Here is a 15,497-nt window from a genome sequence, read left to right as displayed (position 1 = left end):
AATGACCATATTTTCCCCCTTTGCAATTACATAATCATCACATTAAGGTGGATTAATAACTGATGGAATGCATTAATTTACATTAAAGTTATTTCTGTTGAAGTAGTGAAATTATGCTTTTTAGAAGAACTTAGACCAATAACTGGGTGGCAATTATCTTTGTATGGCTGTAATGTCCATAAAGCATTTACTTTTTTTTTTTTTTTTTTTTTACCCCACCCAAATTGCTTTATGTAAAACAATGACCTCTGAGTTTGAAATGTTCTGATTATAAAACAGTCAAATATGCAGCATCTTCAATCCCAGTGAGATCCCAATTGTGAGTAAATAAAAGCTTTCATCCAACAAGTTAATACCCATTCAGCTATTCATAACCACTGCAGCATTCTTCAAAATAACAAGCACGTGCCATCATGTCAGTCTTTGTTGTTCAATAGATTTGCGGCAGCTATTCAATTTCACATGCATGCCATGCAATACAGTATTATATATATATATATATATTATATACTATATTAAATTTAATATAGATATTTATAAATATATAACGGCATATAACTTTTACAGTCGTATATTTATTATATTATGTGAAATTCCGTCTGACGTGAGAACACCTTTGAATGTCACACTTTGATGTAAATTACCAGGCAGACTGAAAGGCAGACAACTTTACAGTGTATACTTACATTTATGTCGGTCACAGTCGTGAAACACCTGCTTGAGGGACGTTGTTTAATGGTGGCAACCCTCATGTCTACTGACACATTGTCTCCAGTTCTGCTAGGCTTAGAGGCAGGCATGTTTTCATCCACCTTGTCTGTAAAACACAAATACACTCAGGTGAAATGATGCTCATGCTTGCTACAAGATAACGTCAATGAATCATCAAGCCAAGGAATTTGCATTCCTTCCAAAATGCAGGTTACAGAATAAAACTGACATTCTTAATGTAAAAGCCGTGCAAGCTCAACATTTTGCTGCTGCTCCACAACATGCTTGCATTGTTGCTAAGCCTCCATGCATGTAATGTTTACTTAGTGTGACTTGAAAAACAATCCTCTTCTTCAGACCCTCAATATTTGAAGGCTGAGCATCTACACAAAAATGAAGAAAAGGAGTTAAGTATCAGGTATTACAGAGGAGATATGAAAGATCATCCTTAGCTATATACTCTACAGGAAAATCATACAGACACACTAAAAGTTTCAATTGACTGGGAGGTTATCCATCCAGATTATAACACATGGGGCACATCTCTGAGCTCCGTGTTTATAAACATACTATACACCACATCATGCTTTGGTTTACAATTAACATTGTACTGCATTTCCCCAGTACCAACGGAAAATGTTTCTGGCAACTTATATTAAAGCTATAGTTAACTGATTAATTTCAGTGATAGGTAGTTGAACTAAAACAAGAAAAAAACATATTCGCTTCCCTGTGTTAAGAAACTGATTTGCACTGCATGTCTGTGTGGGACATGGAAGCATCATATACAAATGAAAGCATACTGTGGGTTTCAGTACTGAATTAAAACAACAATCATTTTAAACAGGAGTTGTACTGCATTGCTGGATTAAATAAAACAAGCTGTTTTTAAAATAACGCTAAAGTATTTCTGAATTATTTTCCTATGAGACACAAACATACAACATAACATGGTATGTGTGTCTACACACGCTTCCAGCCTACTTTCACTCGGCATGCATGGTTAAACATGCTCAAAGACACTGTAGAGGTCTGCTTATCTATCAAACAGAACTGTTTCCACAACTTCCTTCTGTACTTCATTATAGAAAGCTTTCTCTTTTTTTTTTTTTTTTTAAGTGCTTACCTACTCAAATAGTAACAGAATAGAAATGTGAGAAATGCTTCTTACCTCACACTTATCACACTAGAATTACTCTGAATTGTAAAACGGGAAAGTGAAAGCTTGGAACAGACAGGATGGGATTCAGTTAAAGCCTCGGTTTGCACACTATATTGTCCATGATGGCACATGCTTCCGGACACATGCCTCTTAAACTGTGTTGCAGACACTAACTCGGTTTCCAATGTTTTATATATGGTGCATTTCCAGCTTACTTCTCTGCTGCATCACTAGTATCAATTGGTAGTACAGATCAGGAAAAAAAAAAATCAATTGTGCATTACTGGCTTACTGATGTCATATTATGTTAAATATTCTTTCAATGACACGCATTTGTCAGGTTTGTTATATTTGTACATCCTGCATCACCATCATTGCAAAGAAAAAAGTGTGTGTGTGTGTGTATATATATATATATATATATATATATATATATATATATATATATATATATATATATATTATATATATATAAATATATAGATATAAATATATATTTTTAGACTTTGATTTTGCATTCCAGGTGGAATGTTTCTATATCAAACAAATATAGCACTATTACCATGGCAACAACTTGGCTCCTACTGAGTCAATGCCTACTCAAGAAAGTCAAGATATTGCTATGCCTAAAGAAAGTCTGATTTTTCCTAGTTAAAGGCACACTGGCTGCACTGATGCACACTGTACTATTAAAACAGGCCTTTTATATGAGAACTCATTGAAACCCTGTCCTGCAAAGGTTTGGCCATTCAAAATACAGCTTTTATTTTCATACTTTCTTATTTTATATTTTCTTTTAACCCATTTATTATGCTGAACTATTATTTGCCTCAAGACTCAGAAATTGGTACTGTGCAAAAGTGAAAAGTATCATTTAAGATTGTCTCTGTTAAGTTATTTTTATGTGTTTTTTATGTCTACCAATTGAAAAACCTATTATCTTAACATCAGTGTAATTTTAGAAAACACATGAAATGAATGTAATCCAATTGTGATCATTTTTTATCATCTAAAATCCAATGTGATAATGTGCAAACAGGCTTGTTTTCCTACTGAAGCAGAAAGATATGTTTTCTACAAAATCAAAGGAAGGTAGGGTATTTATCCTTTAGGTGTTTGTAACCCTGGAAATGTGCTGATCTGAGGTTTCGGTACGGTGTTATCATTAATGTTTTCCAATAGCACAATGGATACTGTACACCACTTTGTTAGTTACAAGAAAATTAAAACTACAGCATGTTAAAAACAAGAAGACGACGACGACGACTGGGAAACTTACCACCCTTCTTCTTCCTCATGGTGGCTTGAAAATAAAAAGGATAACTAATTGTAATATTGATTTTCATAAAGCACTGGACTAAGGGTGTGGAATCCAAAAATGTGGATCCATTTTGTATTGCGAGCCATCCTCAATGACATGTCGATTGAATCCAAATCCAAATTACTTAGCCCTCTCCGAAAATAAAATTCAGTGACAAGTTAATTGAATTAGCCCCTAAATGGTTTCAACCAAGCACTGGTACAAATTAAAGGCAGTCTTGACTGACAATGGCAAATTGACTAATTACTTCTATATACAAAAGTCTAGTACTAATAAAGCATCTCTTTAAGACTGTTGGGGGCACTTTTTAAGAGCCACAGTAAGTACAGTGGTACAAAGATAAACAACCAATCCCAGGGTTAACGTAGAGGTCAGCAAACTCCATACACTTCACGATACAGACATGTACAGAGTATTCTAATACGGAACTCAAGTGATCTAAATAACCATTAATAACCATTGCAACAGACAATATCTGCTAGCTAATAGATTGTAAACATCCTCATTTTTTTTTTTACAGTGAATTGATTGGGTCAATGAAACAAATAAAGATCTAAATTTATTTCAGTTTAACAAGTCTACCAATCATTTGGACTCCACCTCTTTATATGATCTTCAGAGGCTGACTGCAAATCAGGCCAGGGCTAAATCAACAAAGAATAATTATCTGAACTACTACAAACCAGGAGTAAAAAACAATTTCTTCAATTTCAAAGATGAAGCGTCCTGTAGTAGAATGTTATTCCGAAATGTTGGCTTTTCAGTTTCTTTGTATTCCACCTCACTCATGAAACCTGCTTGCCAGGATGTTCGTATTAACTGCTGTAATAGACATTCCCTTGCAGCCACCTACAGCAGAAGCTTATACTGTAGGAATGACATCTAAAACCTGTGTTAGAGCTTAGCAAAGAAAATATTTGATTTAACAAAGGGATCAAGTAGTTTTAAATGTATTTGTTTTCTAAGATTAGATTTTATAGGAATATATAAAACAATATGGGACACTGCAACTTTAAAACATAAAACAAATATATCTACTGACTCTCTCTCTATTCTTGTTTATATACTCTCGACTCTGTCTTTATATATATATATATATATATATATATATATATATATATATATATATATATATATATATATATATATATATATATATATAGAGAGAGAGAGAGAGAGAGAGAGAGAGAGAGAGAGAGAGAGAGAGAGAGAGAGAGAGAGAGAGAGAGAGAGAGAGAGAGAGAGAGAGAGAGAGTAAAGTTACGCTTCACACTGCTGAGCCCCAATCAGGACAAAACATGTCAGTAGTTGCTGTGCTGTGACTTAAAACGCTGTGAAAGTAGAAGCTTTTTGGCGACTTTCACTCGATTTGATTGGCTCTTGTAATACTTACATTTGCATATCCTGATTACCCATAATTCTATAGTTACTTCTATCTACCACCATAATTCGAATAATATATATAAAAAACTGTAGAAATGTATTTATAAGGATTGTTCAGTATGAAGGATTGCTCAACCACTGCAGTTACAGCAACACAGTATCCACCAATGACATTCCCAGTTCAAGTCACAAGAGAAAAGTAGCTGCTTGTGAATTCCACTGAGACAAAGGCACTCATGGGTTAGGATGACATCTTGTGAACATTAACTGAAGACCTGCAATACTGCAGTGAAAAGTCAGCGTGGCCATTTACAGTACCAACATTTCCTTTTTTTTCCCTTCATTTTAAATATATAATGCAAGAAAGTTAAGTCATTTTTATTAATGGGTACAATTCCCAAAAGGCAAGACATTGGATTACACTACCTTGCATACAGCATGAAACGGATATGTTAATATATTGGGACATAGGAGAGAACAAGATCATATAATCTATAGAGGATGCAACAATCAGAAAATTCATGACATCAGATGCATATACAGACTGCCTGAAAGGGTCGTAAGTAACACAGAGGATGCCACAATCCTGCTAAAAGGAAAACAAAATATCACCAAATCGTAAGCCAGCAATCAAAATTACTAACAAGCAACAATACAGTCAGTCACTAACGAAACAGTGGAACAAGAAAATTCTGACTATATAAAAATAAAAAATGTGACGCAGTTGAACAAACAAACAAACAATAACGCTGCAGTTCAGACACTTAAGCATTCAGAAGCACCTGTGTACAGAACTAACATTACAATCCGAAATATAGGTGCGCCTTCCACACAATGACTGGATAACTGGTACCACACTTGAGGAACAAGAGATACTAGAAAGACATTTATTTCTTTCTGAAAACTACTCTGCCTTATTGTGATGTTACACCATCTTTTTTTTTTTTTTTTCAATGTTCCAATTTACAGCAGGGTCTTAACATATGATGTGACAACAAATGCAAAGAAGGTGGGGAAAAAAAAATAACACTGCCTGCTGCTTACCTTTATCCACTGATGGGGCAAATAGAAATTTAAAAATAAAAGAGTATTAGAAAGGACAGGCGGGTATAATAAACGGCACATTGAGAAGCTAGAGTGTTTTAAGTATGAGTAATAGCTGTCAAGTGATTAATAACATCACTCAGTAGAACGCTATGATCCTTTTCTGTGTGAAATACAGCAGCCACTGGATCAGATCAGGGTTGCCCCATGATGCATGCAATTTGTTTGTGATTCATCATTTCTATAGCACTTTTCCTTCCATGCTAATCACATGGTAAATGCTGCAGCTGCAATACTGCACTGTGCTTGGGCTCTTTTACCATTAAAGCATGCGCTTTCTTAAACGGAATCTTGCTTACCTAGCTCCTCAAGCTCTGAGGTCATAGACTTAGACCGCATGCTCAATGCAGTTGATGGCGCCCTCTTTGGAGGTGGAGGTGCTTAAATAATAAACCAGAAACAAGGGAGGGGGAGGGGGTGAGACGTTTTTGTTTTGTTTTTCTTAAACCATTTTATTTTTTGCAAAACATCAATAGTATTATCCGATTTTGTCATTTTGGGGGTGTTAGGAGAGATCTTTTTTTTAAAGCACGTGGCTTTTCTTCTTTCTGTAACAAACGTAGCACCTGTATTATATTGTTAATACACATGATCTAAAACACAGTATTTAAAGAAACAATCAAAACTGCCAATCATCCTGATAAATTAGAATATCTGTCTGGTATTATGTGCTAACAAAATAAATAAAGGAAATACAGATCTGTCTTTTTTTCTTCCGTTTAATTTCCTCTCCACGGTGCACCCTATACACAGAAAAGCCATCAAATCTTTTTAATTCGTTTAAGGGATTCCAATAGAAATGCACCACTGTAAACCTGGACTTAAACCACATTGTTGCAGTTATATATAGAATCAAGAAAGTACATTGTTTGTACAGTATATTTTATTTCTAATGGGATTCGTGTGTCGCATACAGAGCCAAAATAAAAAAAAAATATATATATTAATTAAAATTTAGCGACACAAGAACAGAAACATGCAATTTATTTAAAATGAAATAAATGAAAAACAATAATAATAATAATAATAATAATAAATAATAATAATAATAATAATAATAATAATAATAATAATAATAAATTCTTGAGTTATTTTAAGTGACGAAATATAAATATTTGGGACACCTGGTGTGAAACTGTAACTTAACATAAAAATTAAGAGTTAAATCCAACACTAGGAAATGTTTTAAATACATAAAGTTGTTTTCTTTGCACTTTATAAAACTTGGCAATTTTTAAGCTATAAATAAATTGAATTTGTGAACTCAGTTAATTATCACATTTTTCTAATATCATCTGCAAGCAGCTTTCTCAAAAAGTACTATACATAGAAAATGAACTTCCAGAACATACTGTTTTTTATCTGAGCTTTAGCTTGATCATGGCTATGGCTCACAGTGAACATTTAATTACATTTTAAGCTCTGAGAACAATCATACTGAGACAGAGTGTACAGCAGCGAGCAAACACACCCTCAACACTATCTGAAACCAGTTTAATGTTGTTAGATCCTGGTGACGCACAGAGATATCTTTTCTCATTTAATTCCACCTGGACAGTGACAGGGAAAGTGTTGTTACAGTCTTCCTTCCTTGAAACAGCAAGGTCCCATACTGCAGCTGCATTGAAGTGTTGTCTACAAATGGTGTTAACTTGCAGGATTTTTTTTTCTAGCTTCAGGTGACCATCAGGTTTTGGCCAACATTTAGGTTTCATCCATTAACTTTCTGCCAAACAATGCCTTCCTGGGTGAATCTCGAAGACGTACTCCCCCAAGGATACAGATGACTGGTTACGTTGACAAGTCTTTTGAAGGAGGTTTAGGTTTAGGTCAACCCTTCTGCTAAGACGACTCAGCATTTAACCATGTGAGATTAAGAAGATCAAAATTGTAACATCCAAACAGCAAGATAACTCTGTCAACTCGAAGGTGACTGTTGGGCTTGGCTTTCTAGACTGGCTTCCATATGAAGTGTCGAGTAAAGCCAAAGCCCCCCTCACATGGCATGTTTACAGGAAAGATGGCTGTTCCTACTGTACCTATTTCAGGACATGATGCGCTGGGAAATCATTTCTAATCCAACACAGTATTTCAACGACACAGTATTTAGATTACTGCATGCTTTTAAAGTAAGTCAGTATATGAGCTCCTCCATTCAAAATAAAAAGGAGCTTTTACCTTTCTTCCGAGCTGTGTCTTCTGGGTCCATATTCCTGCTTACAGTCACCACCTTTATAATCAGGTGATTCCCTCCCAGCCGAATCATGTTGACCACCTGCCTGTGGCCGACTTTCACTACATTTTCGTTATTAACCTGCAATTGAAAATACAGAGTGTAAGTAATCAAGGGGAGGAAGCTATCAAATTTACAAATACAATTCTTTTAAAATATATATTTCTTTGTTTAATACTGTGGAAGGCTGGGGTTCAAATCCACAGGCTGAGCCAGTAGACTTTGCATGCTCTTGTTTCCACTAAAATCTTATGAGCTTAAGATAGTTGTATGCAAGCTAGTTTTCACTAAAAAGAAAGCAAATAAAAACAACATTAAAACACTAGCGCTGTGCATTATTTTACTTCCTTTAGAACCGAATCCTACAGAAATGTACTGTACAGACATAGTTTAATTCAAGTTAATAAAAAAAAAATCTGACATTTGTAGGATCCATATGCATGTCTTTCCACTTTCTCCTTAGAGTTTATCAACACATTAATTGAACATATATTTTGACAGGTACTGTAGGTCAAAATGATACTGAGACTTGCTACCACAACTATTGTTTCAACATTTAACCGACACGCTTAATGAAAAGTCAGACCTGCCAAGGCATAATTACAATGCGTGCTTTATAGAGAAAACACTAAATTCGTGCCATGACCTTTCAACAAGAGCCATTTTCACTACTCTGTCTACACGCGTGTTGCTAAAGCCAGAGTGGAAATATTTAGCATGTTTCACAACCAGAAACTAGTCAGTTTGGGGATATGCAATTACATGTTGTCATGAGGAACGATTACTAGTCCATTGTGGATTATCAAGCTTCACTCGCTAGCGATGCTGCATGTGCATGCAAATTAAGCTATAATCTTTTTTTTTTTTCAGACACTACCTCACTATTTCCATCTTGTATTGTTTAGCATTGCTCTCTCTCTCTCTCTCTCTCTCTCTCTCTCTCTATTGTACTGCAACAAATCTTTTTGAACTGCACCTTTAAAATACACGTAGCCTTTACTCTTTTTGATTAAACACTATTAAACCTGGCAGAACCGTGGCAGTTGTAGCAAACCAGACTTCAGTAGTTCGGGACAAACACTAATCACAAAATGTTTTAGTACAACTATTTATTGTGGAGAATGTGGAGTATGCAGTTTTACAGAGAATTATGTTGTATATACGCTTTCATTTGGCATCAAACCTAACTTGGTTTGAGGGCTCGCTTCCTGGCCGAATGGACAAGGCAGAGACCCCCATTGATAAAATATAGAAATTGTTTTTAAGAATGGTGGAGATGGGGTTGTGGTGGGTTACGATGAAATCGAAATGCAACTGAGAGGTAAGTGAAGAGGGTGTTTATAGTGCTAACAATCTTTATTAGCTAATGTGTAAATTGAATGATTCAATTTGGTGACGCAGAGATTTGTGTCTGACCCGCCTCCTGAACTTTAATTAGAAATATCAATTACTGAAGATACCACTCTTATCTGGATATGTGTGCCTATTGTTTCAGAGACAGTGCGGACAGTGTTCTATAGTCATGGGTACTGACATCACAAACACACTTCTAAAAGGAGGACGGTTAGCTTTCATCTAGGTACTGATGTACTGTACATTCTAGTTTAGCCACATACTTCAAAACATATATGTCAGGCTGTCTGAATGGGTGTAGGTTTGCTGTACAGCTGTGTATGATTTTACAATAAAAGACCTGCATTATTTTCACTCCGGGGTGAGTATTATTAACGACTTGTTTTGGATTTGGAGTTATCCAGATTATCATCACATTAAAGTGCATGTCTGGGCTCACACTAGAGTCACAATAGGGACTAAAAAACTTGAGTTCCCACCAGAGCTGGTGGCAACCATGCAATGCAGGATGACAGCTTTGTACTCTCGGCTAGACATATGCAGTAGCCTACACCTCCTGTCTAAAGTAGCAGTTTTGTTGTGTTCAGTTTAGTTCTGAACAGAGTGTTATGAACTCACTAACTGGATCAATAAAGTGTCTTGTGATTTTTGTTTTTTAATGTGACTTTCTGAATATATTAGCATACATACAGATGTGCAGTCAGTGCTGTTTGTGCAGATTTGTTTTAAACTACTGCACCCTGGTATTTTATTTAACAGTAAACCTTTTTTGTCATCAGCTTTGCTTAAGAGATAATGTACTCTTGATGCTTTTCCTACAGGGTTAAGAAACAGGGGTGTGTGGGGGATTGAGTCTTGTTGTAATGCAACACTAGTTTTTAACCACAGGTCCAATTTTGCATTCACCTTGGACAACAACATATATATATATATATATATATATATATATATATATATATATATATATATAATATATATCTATATATATATATATATATATATATATAATTATTTCAATTGGTCTTGGTATTGGCTTTAAAATGGCACCAGTGAACTGGAATTTAGAAATCTAATGGTCATTATTCATGAAAATAAGACAGATTCCCTACTCTGGCACTGTACCCAAAACCAATCTGTCTATATGGCATTACTGTGAACCCTCTTACTGTATGTCCCCGAGATCTTTTTAATAAGTTTTTTTTATGTGCTTGACTTTTCATTAAATTAACCCACAGTCACTCCCTTGTCCTTCATGACCTGCCTGACTTAAAAAACAAAGAAACTAAATGAACAAAGAGTAAATGAATTACTGCAGTCCATAACTACTTCACTGTGTTAACCTTGCCTTAAGATTAACACAGCGTACACCAAGAAGACAATTTACTTGCACCATCATGACAAATTAATACAGCTTCTAGTGTATGTTGACTTCAGCCGTCCAATCTACACCTTTTAAGAATAACACCAATGCCATATATCTATCCATTGATCATAGTGTCTTGGACTTAATGTAATTAAGACCCCCCAAGGGGTGCTAAATCACTTGTTTTATTTTCTTTATTCAAAAGGCTATGGTTCAATAACCCGGTTCATAGATTGGATCTAGAAATTGCTGGTTTGATTTATTTAAGTTCATTGTTTAATCTCGCTAAATTCATCAAGACAGGGTATTATCATACTAGGGTTACATTTCCGTCATGTTGTGTACCTTGAATTATAAATTAAATCACTTTCCAAACTATAAGGATATTTAAAAAAAAAATTAAAAAAAAACTTTTGAAAAAAAGACTCCCGCTTCATACCCTACTGTTACTGTGTATGTCATAGGGACAGGACATAGTGTATAGAGCTGAACTTCTACACCAAAGACATGCCTGCTTTAACAATTTGTATTACAGTAAATGCAAAGTGAAATATTTTCAGATTAAGAAATGTATTCCTTGGCAGAGTGATGCAGTTTTCCTTGCCAAGAATAATAGTAATGAAGTATATGTAAAAGGTATATTGTATTGTATGAATAATTCTTAATTTAAAAGAAAAATTATCATGATTTATTTTTTAGATTTGTTTTGACAGAAATCATGTTGTGGGCCCCTATTGAAAAAAGAGCTTTAACTCTTACAACTTAATTATTTACAATTATGTAAATAATGTTTTTTCATTAATGAAAGAGTTTGACTACAATTAAACTGTTTTATACTGTCGTTCAAGAAAGCTTGCTGTACAAACCCAGTGAATGCTGTTTTGCATTGTTACAGACTTAATATCATTTAAGGTAAATGTTAATGGGTGGCCTAACATCTGGGTTTGAATTTGAAAAGCTGTAGGGCTTTAAAAAAGATACATAAAAACAGTTCTGTGGTCCAGACGAAACTTAATTTTAGTTTTACTGGGATTAACCAAGAGAGTCCTGCCCCGGACTATGTATCATAGACACTACACTGTAGGAAATTACAAATGCTTCCCCTAAGTGAACAAAACAGGCAGGAAATTACTGGAGATAAGATTGAACTGTACGGTTGATACAGCCTCTATTTTACCTGAGAAAAGGAGGGCTGTTGCATGACAATGTTGCCTGTTGAAGATGTTCAGCCATTGAACCAGCCTAGCTGTAGGATTTACAGCTGTCTGATTCTGAAAGGCCTTGGTGAACATTACAACAGCACTGTGGTTCACATACCCAACATCTAAGAGACATTCCATTATGTAAGCAGTGACCTCTTAAGTTAGAAAAGAGCTTAAAAGGATAGACAGGTACTAGAAAAAGACTGGACTGAATAAAATACAAAGTGCAGTGCCTAATATGCTATATGTCTCAAATGTACCTTTAATTGCGAGAAAGGTTACATGAACAAGTCTCTGTAACCAAGGAAACAACTGAGAAAGCTGATGTCAGAAGAGCGTTTTCATGACACCGTTGTTGAAAAGCAGGAAGACACAGATGGAAACTGGTTACAGCTTTCGCAGCCTCTTCCAAAATTGGAATCCAATCTGTTTAATTGGGTGTCAGGGCTGATCAATCAACACTGCTTTAGGTTCTTGTACCCACTATCTCGTATGCATACACATAACATGCACTTCATGCTGTTGCGAAAAGGAAGCATGTTGCAATTAAATTAATCCCCTAAGAATTGAATATGAAAAACAAATGTTTTTTGGCCAGACATCTACCAGGTTCTTAAAGGCACTGCCAGTTTATTTTGTCGAAGCAGCGAAACCTGATTTCAGTCACTAGATTACTGTGTTATTTTACTGTGTTACTGATCCAAACAATACAAGAAAGAACGAACTAATCAAAACGGAATTCTTGTTTACAAGTGGGTAACAGTGATGAAACAACAATGTTTGAGGCTAGCTAGTAAGAGAGTGCACTCGTGCATTATCTATGTTTAATTGTACAGCTTTTATTTTAATTGTTAGTCCCATTTTCAACTGCTGACCTGTTTAATATAGAAAGCATACTGAGAAACTAAACAGTAAAAGGCAGGACCACAAAACACGGTCAGCATTACTTGTTGACATACCAACTTTGGTCACTCTAACAAGGAATGGCCTGATACCAAATGCTTCAAATGTAATAACAGCATGTGAATTCAATTATGGTAGACTAATCTGCCATCATTAATAAATGTTCCTTTCCCCATACTGTCTTGTAATGTACAAGTTGTCACAGATTGCCCAAGGTTGATACCACATGTGACACATTTATTCACAGCATTACTGTATCAGAACCTAGCTAACAGGGACTGTTTGTGCATACACACACACACACACACACACACACACACACACACACACACACACACACACACACCGAGCATCAACAGAAACTTATCACTATTATAAGACATTTATTTTACAAAAAAAAAGGTATATAAGTGATGGACATTGACTAAATGTTTTTGGTTTCTTTTTAATCACTCGATCATGTATCCTTGACCATGACACTCTTGAGTGACTATGACTGAAGCATATGCACTTAATCACCTAATTAGTGAGACAGTTGATTGGACACTGGATTTGGGGTGATTTCAGCTGCTGAATTGCAAGCTTGAATAAAAACAATAAAGAAAATCACAGAAAAAAAACAATATGCCACGTCTGTCAAGAGAGCAGCGCCTTCGTGCAATCAGCATGTTGGAGGCTGGACTAGGGCAGCGTACTGTGGCTCACCGTCTTGGGTGCTCACAGCCAACAATTTCAAACCTGGCGAGACGGTATAACCAGACACACTCTGTCAATGACAGACCACAAACTGGGAGGCCAAGAGTCACAACACCTGCCCAAGATTGACAGATCATTTTGCTTAGTGATGTCAATTGTTAATCAGCACAATAAAAAGGCACCTGCTCTAAAACAGAGTTTGTCATTTTTTTTTTTTATCACAACTAGTGAATTTTATACAAATATAATTTGTAAGTTTCTTTCGATGCTCAATCCACTCTTTGGGTATGGTCACTATAGAAGATTAGATCTCACGTGGTGTACATTCTGAACTGTAAGCAACAGGGTCCTAATTTAAGATAGTGCATGCCAGCTAGAGAAAAAATATTGTAATTATATATAAGAATATCATTAATTTAAATGTATCTACACTGCAAAAAACACTAGATATAGAAAAAAGGCTAAGATCATCCCAAACCACCCCCCCGCCCGAAAATATCTAATTACATGGCTGCTTTCCTGCACCATTAGCTGGATAATAGCACCCATGTAATTAGTATAGGACAGCAAGACATTTCAAGTAATATGGAAATTATGTATTAAAAAAAAAAGAAAAAAAATCACAGAAGGGATGGCAAGTTGGAAGTGACCTGGCACTGATTGGTCCTGCCTACACAATAGATGCATTGGACTGAAATTGTTTACTGAGGACTAATTAGATGAAGTTAATGGCATTTATTGATGGTGATGGAATTTTAAAGGGCTTTCACTTTCTTTATAAATCTTCCTTTTCTGTTTCTCTGATGGATTTGGTGCTTGTAAAAGTCAGAGAGTAATGTGACTGCAGATGAAAAGCCTCTGTTCTGCTCCACAGTTGAGGGGGCTACTCTGGGGTTTGCCAGGCTTCTCCACCAATGGGGTTTTGATTCAGAACTGCCTAGGTGATAAGCTCCTGCAACTAATCTATACTGGGCTCTGATTAGCGCAAATGACAATTGAATTGAAACACTAACAAGCAGTTAGCTCCTATAGTTTGTCATAAACTTAACACAGTACCCTTTGTTGAAAGGCTCTTTTTATTTTGTTTCTAGAGGATGCTTGTAAATATTTCTCTTACAGTATAGTATTTACAGTTAAGTGGTCTAGGACCAGTGATAAACTCAAAAATGGTCATAACAAATAGAGACAATGAATGTTTAAATTATAAATTTGAAACAGTATTATATAAGTTATAATATTAATTTGGTTTTGGACTAACAATATGTTTTGATAGATGCATCCGCAGCCACAAAATAAATAACACGTTTCGTAGCTAAGTTTGGGTGAATGGAAGTTGCACTGAAACACTGCTTTACATTTTTTTTAGACTGACCACACTTTGATTTTCCAACTTCCTCTGTAGAACAGTAGCTCACTGTTTCTCAGTTTCTCATTTATTATCTTTCAACTCTGAGACTCTAGTAGATATCTACGTCCAACAGCTTCCATGCACAACTACAAAACACCTCAAGTACAACACTATTTGCCCTAACAGACATGCAAAATGACAGAAACCAGTAGGACATTGAGTAAAATACAAAGCTGATGCACCAGAGAATAAGTCAGTATCTTGCCCGCTATAGCTTGAATCGCTGTCTACCTGACCTTAATAGCTTTTTATACATCAGCTTTGAAAGGGCGACATACAGTTTATTGATCCAGGAGAACAAATGTACCCAAACTGTAAACTGACAGAGGACGACTATATGTTGTACAACATGACAGTAAACAAAAGTCGTTACCGAAATCTTATTATATATATATATATATATATATATATATATATATATATATATATATATATATATATATATATATATATTGTACACAGCATTTTGTTTTACCCTGACCGGCTCTTTTCTGTCCCAGCTGATGCTGGTTCATATACAATAAATTTAATTATTAAAGGACATAGACTCATTCAATTACTCAGTCAGTTCATTCAATTACATCTGCTCTAATCTCATCCTACCTGGCTCAATTTTAACAAGATACAAAATGGTCCAATACTTCAGTCACAAACTGTT

The 15,497-nt window shown here is 35.3% G+C and overlaps 1 protein-coding gene across 3 annotated transcripts in view; it reads right to left on the bottom strand.

Moving 5' to 3' along the window:
• Window positions 1-15,497, bottom strand: part of LOC121330277 (SH3 and multiple ankyrin repeat domains protein 2-like) — a 146,320-nt gene that overhangs the window by 18,188 nt on the left and 112,635 nt on the right. For all 3 annotated transcript variants that reach the window (XM_041276659.1, XM_041276658.1, XM_041276660.1), the window contains 5 exons: window positions 7,860-7,995; window positions 5,981-6,061; window positions 5,622-5,630; window positions 3,153-3,176; window positions 687-817 (listed from right to left, as the gene is read on the bottom strand). In XM_041276659.1, the coding sequence (XP_041132593.1) occupies window positions 687-817; window positions 3,153-3,176; window positions 5,622-5,630; window positions 5,981-6,061; window positions 7,860-7,995 (381 nt within the window). The remainder of the gene's footprint in view (window positions 1-686; window positions 818-3,152; window positions 3,177-5,621; window positions 5,631-5,980; window positions 6,062-7,859; window positions 7,996-15,497) is intronic.

This window comes from Polyodon spathula, chromosome 17 (assembly GCF_017654505.1).
Source record: "Polyodon spathula isolate WHYD16114869_AA chromosome 17, ASM1765450v1, whole genome shotgun sequence".
In the NCBI taxonomy this organism is placed as follows: domain Eukaryota; kingdom Metazoa; phylum Chordata; class Actinopteri; order Acipenseriformes; family Polyodontidae; genus Polyodon; species Polyodon spathula.
This window is presented reverse-complemented; position numbering and strand designations above follow the sequence as displayed.